The sequence below is a fragment of the Indicator indicator genome, chromosome 32 (assembly GCF_027791375.1).
Source record: "Indicator indicator isolate 239-I01 chromosome 32, UM_Iind_1.1, whole genome shotgun sequence".
Classification (NCBI taxonomy): Eukaryota; Metazoa; Chordata; class Aves; order Piciformes; family Indicatoridae; genus Indicator; species Indicator indicator.
Genome location: NC_072041.1, coordinates 8232680 through 8242070, shown reverse-complemented (window position 1 = coordinate 8242070; position 9391 = coordinate 8232680). Strand labels below are relative to the sequence as shown.

The following is a 9391-nucleotide window of genomic DNA, read 5'->3' as shown; positions in this document are numbered from 1 at the left end:
CACTGGGGCCGGGACTTGGGGACCCTTTTATTGGGGTTGGTAGGAGGGACCATCAGGGCCAGCACCCGGGAACGTCTGCACTGGGGTCAGGACTTGGGGACCACTGCACAGGTCTGCAGCATCTCTCTGGGGCTCAGCTGGCTGGAGATGGGGAACAGTGAGGGCAGGCTGTGTCTGTCCCCTCCCTCCTCGCAGGGACCGTGACCAGGCTGCTTAACACTCTGGGTGGCTCCGGATAATTCCAATGCAGCACCGGAGTCCTTTAACCCCATCCTGATCCAGTGTCCCCCCAGCCCCAGCTGCCATGAAGAAGAAGCCAGCCAATGGGAGGGGGCTGGATCCTGCACTCCCCCAGCAGCGATCCCGGGGCATCAGCAAGCCAGCAGAGGTGATTTACACATGGGGGGTGTGGGAGGGGGGGGTACCCTGAAGATGAGGTTTGGGTGTGGGTACACCCTTGTGACCCCCTGAACTATCACCTCAGGGTGCTCTAGTTGCCCTGGGGGGCGCAGCTGCAGCATCGTGGGGGGGTTGTTGCTGACACGGGTGGGATTTTACTCCCCCTCCCAGTATGTGGGCTCCTTCGTGGTGGAGAACTTGGACCTGCAGCAGCAAGCGGGACGGCTGGAGGAGCAGCTGCGGGCGCTGAAGGTCAGGCACCCCACAGTGCTCCCCCTCACTGGGAAACGGGGGGACCCCAGAAGTTGGGGGGGACCCACAGGTAACACAGCCTGCCACCCAACACTGCTTCTCTCCTGGCCAGGACTGCCCCAGGAGGAGGTTGGTGGTGCTGAGGTTCAGCTTGCAGGGGCTGAAGGTCTACGGTGCTGATGGGGAGGTAGGGGTGCTGGGGGGGCGTCATGGGTGCTCGGGGAGGGTCGTGGATTCTGGGGGGTGCTGGGTGCTGCTTTGGAGGGGTTGCACGCTCTGAGTGCTGCTTCTCGCTTGGGAGCCTGCTCTGTGTTTGCAGGGTTGCAACTTGCCATGCAAATAGGGATGACCCCAGCGCCACTTGCAGCCCACGTGGGGGTCCAGAGGTGTTCAGTCCCAGTGACCGCCCCCCCAATCTCATCCCCCCAGACGCTGCTGATGGCTCACGCTCTGCGCCGCATCCTGTACAGCACCTGGCGCCACGCCGACCGCCAGTTCGCCTTCGTCGCCCGCAACCCCCGCAGCGCCCCCAGCAGCCTCTTCTGCCACCTCTTCGTGGGGCTCCCAGGCGAGGTGCATGGCGCAGACCACTCCCTGTCCCCCCGGCCAGATTCACTTTATCTTTATTACTTTTAAAGTTTGCACTTCGCTTCTTTTGCCTCTCCCAGGTCCAGACCCTGCACCACTTGCTCTGCCGCTCCTTCCAGCTCAGCTACCTCCTGGCCCACCCTGAGGAGCAAGCAGCTGAGGGGGACCCCCCGGGGCTGGGGGTGCTGCGGGAACCCCTCAACCCTGAGGAGGTGTCGCGCAACGTCAACGCCCTCGTCTCCTTCCGCCGCCTGCCCGCTGGCCTCGGCTCCTTGGGCACAGGGGTAAGTGTCCCCTGGCAGGGTGCTGGGTGCTGCTCCACCAGCCTTGGCACATCCTCTCCCTGCACGATCAGTTCACACATGGGACTTTTGTGTGGCGTTTTGCACGGTGCGGTCTTGCACAGTGCAGTTTTGCATGGTGCCTTGCACGGCCTTCTTACACAACCTTTTTATCACACAGTGCCACAGGGCAGTTTCTGCAGGGCTTTTCTTTTTGCACGGTGGTATTTGCACAGTATTTTGCCTGGTGCCTCTTGCACAGCCTTTTCTTGTACAGCTTTACCTTGCATAGCCTTTTCTTGCACAGCTTTTACTTGCACAGCTTTATCTTGCACAGCCTTTTCTTGCACAGCCTTTTCTTGCACAGCTTTTACTTGCACAGATTTTTCTTGCACAGCCTTTTCTTGCACAGCCTTTTCTTGCACAGCTTTATCTTGCCCAGCCTTTTCTTGACCAGCCTTTTCTTGCCCAGCCTTTTCTTACACAGCTTTTTCTTGCCCAGCCTTTTCTTGCCCAGCCTTTTCTTTCCCAGCCTTTTCTTGCACAGCTTTATCTTGCCCAGCCTTTTCTTGCCCAGCCTTTTCTTTCCCAGCCTTTTCTTGCCCAGCCTTTTCTTGCCCAGCTTTTTCTTGCCCAGCCTTTTCTTGCCCAGCCTTTTCTTGCCCAGCTTTTTCTTGCCCAGCCTTTTCTTGCCCAGCCTTTTCTTGCACAGATTTTTCTTGCACAGCTTTTTCTTGCCCAGCCTTTTCTTGCCCAGATTTTTCTTGCCCAGCCTTTTCTTGCCCAGCCTTTTCTTGCCCAGCCTTTCCTTACACAGCTTTTTCTTGCACAGCCTTTTCTTGCCCAGCTTTTTCTTGCCCAGATTTTTCTTGCACACATTTTTCTTTCCCAGCCTTTTCTTGCACAGCCTTTTCTTGCACAGCTTTTTCTTTCCCAGCCTTTTCTTGCACAGCTTTTTCTTTCTCAGCCTTTTCTTGCACAGCCTTTTGCACAGTGTGTTATTGCACAGCCCAGTCTTGCGTGGTATCTTGCACAGCCCTTTGATGACACAGCAGCACCTGCATGGCATTTTTAGCACAGTGCATTTTTTATGTGGTGCCTGGCATGGCTTTTCTTGCAGAGCCTCTGTCTTGCACAATGTGCAGGGCACTTTTGCAGGGCATTTTTTTGCACGGTGGTTATCTGCACAGCATATTTTGCACAGTATTTTCTGCAGGACTTTCTACCTGGCAGTTACTGCACAGCACCTTCTTGCATGACTTTCTGCATGGTGTGGTGTTGGACAGCACTTTTTTTGCATGGTGTCTTGCACAGTGGTTTCTTGCACATCATTTTCTTGCACAGTGATTTCTTCCACATCGCTTTCTTGCACATTTTCTTGCACATCACTTGCTTGCACAGTGATTTCTTGCACATCATTTTCTTGCACAGTGATTTCTTGCACATCATTTTCTTGTGCATCATCTTGCACATCATTTTCCTGCACATCGTTTTCTTGCACAGTGATTTCTTGCACATCATTTTCTTGTGCATCATCTTCTTGCACATTATTTTCTTGCACACCACTTTCTTGCACATCATTTTCCTGCACAGCCTCTTTGTACCATTTCTTTGCACACTGGTAGATGCAGACCATTTTGCACGACCTTCCCTTGCAAGGTGTTTTGCACAGCACATTTCCACACAGCACGTTCTCCCATGGCTTTTGCTTGGCTTCTTTTGCACAGCCTTTTTCTTGCACTGCAGCATGTGGAAGGCATTTTTTTTGCCCAGTCTTTTTTGCACTCTTTACTGGTAGTTCTTGCAAGGCCTTTTCCTGCATGGCCTTTCCTTGCATGGCCTTTTCTTGCATGGCTTTTTCTTGCACAGCATTTTGCATCAGGGCTGCTTGCATGGCAACTTTTTTTGTGCAGCAGTGTTGCATGGAGTTTCCCTGCAGCACTTTTTCACAGGATGTTTTGCACAGTGTATTTGCATAACTCTTGGCCTGGTAGTTCTTGCAAGGCCTTTTCTTGCAAGGCCTTTTCTTGCATGGCTTTTTCTTGCACAGCATTCTGCATCAGGGCTGCTTGCCTGGCAAATTTTTTTGTGCAGCTGTTTTGCATGGAGTTTTCCTGCAGCATTTTTTTCACAGGATGCTTTGCACAGTGTCTTCTGCACAACATTTTTTTTCAGGCCATGTTTATAAATAACATTTTTGACATGACTTTGAGTGCTTGGAGGCTCTTTGTGGTGTGGCATTTCTTGCATAGCATTTTTGCATGATGGTGTTTGGGGTTTTCTTCACAACATGTGATGTTTTGGTCCACAATTTTTTTGGGTTTTTTTGCACGGCATTTATTTGTTACCACCTTTTCTTTTTTTTCATGCTATTTTGGATGGAATTTTTTTTTTTGCATGGTCTTTCTTGCAGAGCATTTTTGCCTGGCGTGGTTTTGCCCAGCGTGTTTTCACGTGGTGTCATTTTGCGTGGTGGGGGTGGGTGGGGGTCATAGCACATCTTGTTTGCATGGCATTTTTATCACACACAGAATTGTCAGGGTTGGAAGGGACCTCAAGGATCATCCAATTCCAACCCCCCTGCCATGGCCAGGGACACCTCACACTACAGCAGGTTGCTCACAGCCACATCCAGCCTGGCCTTAAACACCTCCAGGCATGAGGCTTCCACCACCTCCCTGGGCAACCTGTGCCAGGCTCTCACCACCCTCATGGGGAACATCTTCTTCCTAACATCCAATCTGAATCTCCCCTCCTCTAGCTTGGATCCATATCCCCCCCGAGTCCTATCATTCCCTGACACCCTCAAAAGTCTCTCCCCAGCTTTCTTGTAGCCCCCTTCAGATCCTGGAAGGCCACAAGAAGGTCTCCTGGGAGCCTTCCCCTCTCCAGACTGCACAACCCCAACTCTCTCAGTCTGTCCTCACAGCAGAGCAGCTCCAGCCCTCTGCTCATCCTCGTGGCCCTTCTCTGGACACCTTCCAGCACCTCCAGATCCTTTCTGCAATAGAGGCTCCAGCACTGGACACAGAGCTCCAAGTGTGGTCTCAGCAGAGTGGAGCAGAGGGGGAGAATCCCCTCTGTGGCCCTGCTGGCCACACTTCTCTTGCTGCAGCCCAGGCTCTGCTTGGCTCTCTGGGCAGCTCCAGCCCTCTGCTCATCCTTCATGGCCCTTCTCTGGGCACAAGTCAGCACCTCCAGACCTTTGCATGGTGTTTGGCATCGCATTGTTTGCCCACTGAGAGAGGTTTTTTTCTTGCATCGTGTTTCATGTGGCACTTTCACTGTGGCATTTTTTGTGTGGTGCTTTGCGTGGCATTTCACATGGCAAGAGACCCCCAAAATCCAGCTCACAGCCCTGTCCCTCACCCCAGGAGCGGCGACTGGAGGCAGAGGGCAGAGGCAGTGCCTGGCGCCCGGGGAACCCTTACTGCTCACCGGTCCTGGTGCGCAAGAAGGCCATCCGCAGCAAAGTGCTGCGCTCGGGGGCCTACCGCGACTGCGGCGCCGACAGCCAGCTGCACCCCCGCGACACTGGTGAGTGCCAGAGGGGCATGGAGGGCACAGGGCACCCTGATTTCCCGGGGGCTTTGGGGGGCAAAGAGGGCATTAAGGGGCTCCCACTGCAGGAGCAGGATGTGAGAGCAAAGGGGCAAGGAGCTTGGCCTTCCTCCCTGAGAACGAGAGCGTCCTCGCCGAGAGCGTGTGGGCCTTCGCCGGCATCGCCAGGTGAGTGCCCGAGCACCCCGCTGCCTGCCACGTCCCTCACGCCCCCCCTCTCCTCACCACATCCCCTGCTGCCCTGCTCTGTGCCCACCCACCGCCTTGTGCCCAGGGATGTTGGCATCGCGCTGCTGCGGCAGGACGTCCCTGGCGCCTTCCTGCTGCGCCCCGAGCCGGGGCTGGCCAAGCGCTGGTGCCTGTGGGTGCGGACACCCTGCGGCGTTGTGCCCTATTGCCTCTTCAGGACACACCAGGGCAGGTTCTGCGTGGAGGTGAGGGGGCTGGGGGGGCACTTGGTGCGTGGGGGGGTTTCTTGGTGGCTGCAGCAGTGGGCAGCTGCACCTGGGTGTTGCGTTTGGTGTGGATGCACTGGTGTGGGGGTGCATGGCTGCCCACGTGCATTCCACACACTGTAAGCTCACTTGGTGCATCAGTGCAGGGATGCACTGCTGTGTGGGTGCATTTGGTGCATGGGTGCTCCTGTGCATTCCACACACTGTAAGCTTATTCAGTGCATCAGTGCATGGATGCACTGCTGTGTGGGGTGCATTTGGTGCACCAGTGCATGGATGCAGTGCTGTGTGGGGTGCATTTGCTGCGTGGGTACACCTGTACATTTTGCACACTGTAAGCTCACTTGGTGCATCAGTGCAGGGATGCACTGCTGTGTGACGTGCATTTGGTGCATGGGTACAAGCTCATTTGTCGCACCAGTGCATCGATGCAGTGCTCTGCAGATGCATTTTGTGCATGGGTGCACCCATGCATTTCACACACAGTAAGTTCATGTGGTGTGCCAGTGCATGGTAGGTGGGTGCATTTGGTGCATGGGGGCAGTTGATTCATTATTGCAGCAGGGCACAGGTTGCACCTGGGTGTGTGAATTTGCTGCATTGGTGCATGGATGCACTGGTTTATTTGGTGCATGGATGCACTGATATCTCTGGGTGTGCTTCTCATGCCTTGTGTACATGCATTTGCTGCATCTATGGATTTGATGTGCTCAGGGAGTTTATTTGGTGCTTATATGCAGGGATGCATGGCTGCAGGGATGCACCAATGTGCCCATGCATTTGGTGCAGGGCTGTATGCTTCCAGTGTTTCAGCAGTGCAGAGGTGTGTGGGTGCACTGGTGGATAAGTGCCTTTGCTTTGTCAGTGCATGGTTCATGGAGGTGTTTGCTTAATGCTTACACAGGTGCATCTCTGCAGGGGTGCACAGGGGTGTTGGTGCATGGGCACTTCGATTCATGGCTGCATTGATGCAGGGGTGCATCTGTTCATGCTGCAGGGGGGTGGGTGCCTGGCTGTCTCCATGCTTTCTCTGCAGTCCCAGTTGGTTCCTGGGTGCAGGAGTGCATCCATGCATGTGTCCATGGTGCATGGGATTGTTGAGGTGAGCTGTTTTGCACAGGTATAGCTGCATTGTGGGGGCACCTGGGCAGGTGATTTGTGGCTGTCTCAGTGCACAGGTGTAGCTGTCTGCGTGCAGCATGCACAAGGACAGGGGCACATAAGCATGAGTGTGCAGAGGTGCAGTGGGTGCATGAGTGTATTGCATGAGTATCTTTGATTCATGTGCTTGGATGCATTGGGCTGATGGGTGCATGGTGCACAAACACATGGGTGCCTTTGGTGCATGGCTCCATAGGTGTTTGGTTGACAGGTGCATGGGTGCATGGCTCCATGGGTATTTGGGTGCACGGCTCTGTAGGTATTTAGTTGACTGGTGCATGGATGCATGGCTCCATGGGTACTTGGGTGCACCAGTGCATGGCGCCATAGGTGTTTGGTTGACTGGTGCATGGATGCATGGCTCCATGGATATTTGGGTGCACCAGTGCATGGCTCTGTAGGTATTTAGTTGACTGGTGCATGGATGCACCAGTGCAAGACTCCATAGGTGTTTGGGGTGTGTGCATGGCTCCAAGGTACTTGGGTGCACCAGTGCATAGGTGTTTGGTGCATGTCTGCATTCAGTTCAGGGGCGCCTGGGTGCACCAGTGGGTGGGTGCCCAGCACCCATGCATCCCAGCAAGACCCCTTGGTTGCTGAGGCCTCTGCCCAAGCAGTGCCCTCACCTCTGCCTCTCTCCCCGTGGCGCTGGCCCCGCGGGCAGCACTCCAGCGCCGAGTTCTCCAGCGTGGCTGCTCTCCTGACGCACTACTCCGGGGCACCGGGAGGCTGCTTCTGCCGCCTGGCCCTCGGCCGCCGCAACCCCGGCTACGAGGAGCGGGAGCCCGGCGGTGAGGAGCAGGACCCCAGCGCCTGGGGAGAGGCTGCCTGGGCCCCTGCCAGCCCCATTGGGGTGCAGCATGAGCGGGGCTAGAGCTGGTTGCCCCCCAGAATCCCCTCGAGCTTTAAATCGCTGCCGTCTGCCTTATTTATTCCCTCTCCCGTGGGCTGTGTGCGCAATAAATGGCTCTGGTGCGCCCGAGCAGAGGCCTCTGATTCACTCCTGTGCTCACCTGCCTGCACCTGCACAGGCTGGGGTGCAGGGCACCCTCCTGACCTTGCACTCAGGCAGTTTCATGCCCCTGTCCCCTCGTGCAGGCACACAGCTGTGTCACTGTGCAGGGTGCTCAAGGCCATTGCACACTGGCACACCTGCGTCGTGCAGCTGCACCCCCATGCTTGTGTGCACTGCTCTGCCTGCATGGCTGCACTCATGCAGTCCCAGTCTCAAGCTCAGTCTCAAGCTCTTGCAGCTGTACAATCACACTTCTGCACACTGGTGCACTCATTCTCTCTCGTACACTCTCCCTCTCTCATGCACTCACTCTCTCTTGTACGCTCATCCTCTCTTGTGCACTCATTCTGTTTTGTACACTCACTCTCTTGTACACTCATCCTCTCTTGTGCACTCTCTTGTGCACTCTCTCTTGTGCACTCATCCTCTCTTGTGCACTCACTCTCTCTTGTACACTCTCTTGTACACTCTCTCTTGTGCACTCATCCTCTCTTGTGCACTCATCCTCTCTTGTACACCCACTCTCTCTTGTACACTCATTCTCTCTTGTGCACTCAGCCATCATCCTCACACTTGCACTCCCATGCATCTGCAGTCTCAAGCCCTCGTGCTCTTGCACCCACGTGCACTGCTACAGTCACACTCTTGCACACTTGTGCAATTGCACACCCATGCACTCTCCTGCTCTTGCATGCTCAGGGGTCACCCTGAGCACCAGCACCTCCCCATTCACCTGCACTCCCATGCATTGCAGCCTTGACATCTCCTGCTCTTGCACCCCCGTGCAGTTGTACAATTGCACTCTCACACACTTGGCCAGTTGCACACTCATGCTTACCCACTCTTGCACACTCAGACACCATACTTGTGAATTGGCACAGTTGTGAACTTGTGAAATTGCTCTCTCATGCACTGGGGGGTTGCACACACATGCACTCAGCCTCTCTTGCTCACTCAGGGGTCACCCTTGTCACCAGCATGTCCAGGCACCTGTGCAATTGCAATTGGTCACCTCAGCAGTCCCTCTGCTCCCCCAGGGATTTACCTCAGGGATGTACCTCAGGTTTTCTCTTGCTCCATCCCCCACAGGCCTGTCCTGGCTCCCGAAAGTCACCTCAGCCTTTGGCTCCCCAGGGTCACCTCAACCTTTGGCTCCCCAAAGTCACCTCAGCCTTTGGCTCCCCAAAGTCACCTCAGCCTTTGGCTCCCCAGAGTCACCTCAACCTTTGGCTCCCCAGAGTCACCTCAACCTTTGGCTCCCCAGAGCCACCTCAGCCTTTGGCTCCCCAGAGTCACCTCAACCTTTGGCTCCCCAGAGCCACTTCAGCCTTTGGCTCCCCAGGGTCACCTCAGCCTTTGGCTCCTCAGAGCCACCTCAGCCTTTGGCTCCCCAGAGCCACTTCAGCCTTTGGCTCCCCAGAGTCACCTCAGCCTTTGGCTCCCCAAAGTCACCTCAACCTTTGGCTCCCCAGAGTCACCTCAACCTTTAGCTCCCCAGAGTCACCTCAGCCTTTGGCTCCCCAAAGTCACCTCAACCTTTGGCTCCCCAGAGTCACCTCAACCTTTGGCTCCCCAGAGTCACCTCAGCCTTTGGCTCCTCAGAGCCACCTCAGCCTTTGGCTCCCCAGAGCCACGTCAGCCTTTGGCTCCCCAGAGTCACCTCAGCCTTTGGCTCCCCA

The 9391-nt window shown here is 55.4% G+C and overlaps 1 protein-coding gene across 1 annotated transcript; it reads left to right on the top strand.

Annotated features, from left to right (window-relative positions):
* Positions 1–304: 304 nt before the first annotated feature.
* On the top strand, positions 305–7571 carry SH2D5 (SH2 domain containing 5). Its single transcript, XM_054394874.1, has 10 exons — positions 305–388; positions 571–651; positions 764–838; positions 1081–1224; positions 1320–1523; positions 3193–3215; positions 4891–5063; positions 5153–5249; positions 5356–5515; positions 7362–7571. Exons 1-10 carry the CDS (start codon positions 305–307, stop codon positions 7569–7571), a joined length of 1251 nt encoding a protein of 416 aa, XP_054250849.1.
* Positions 7572–9391: the final 1820 nt, after the last annotated feature.

Coding starts and splice junctions, on each gene's coding strand:
- SH2D5 (XM_054394874.1), top strand. CDS start 305: ATGAAGAAGAAGCCAGCCAATGGGAGGGGGCTGGATCCTGCACTCCCC. Junction 389..570: donor GCATCAGCAAGCCAGCAGAG/GTGATTTACACA, acceptor TCCCCCTCCCAG/TATGTGGGCTCCTTCGTGGT. Junction 839..1,080: donor TCTACGGTGCTGATGGGGAG/GTAGGGGTGCTG, acceptor TCATCCCCCCAG/ACGCTGCTGATGGCTCACGC.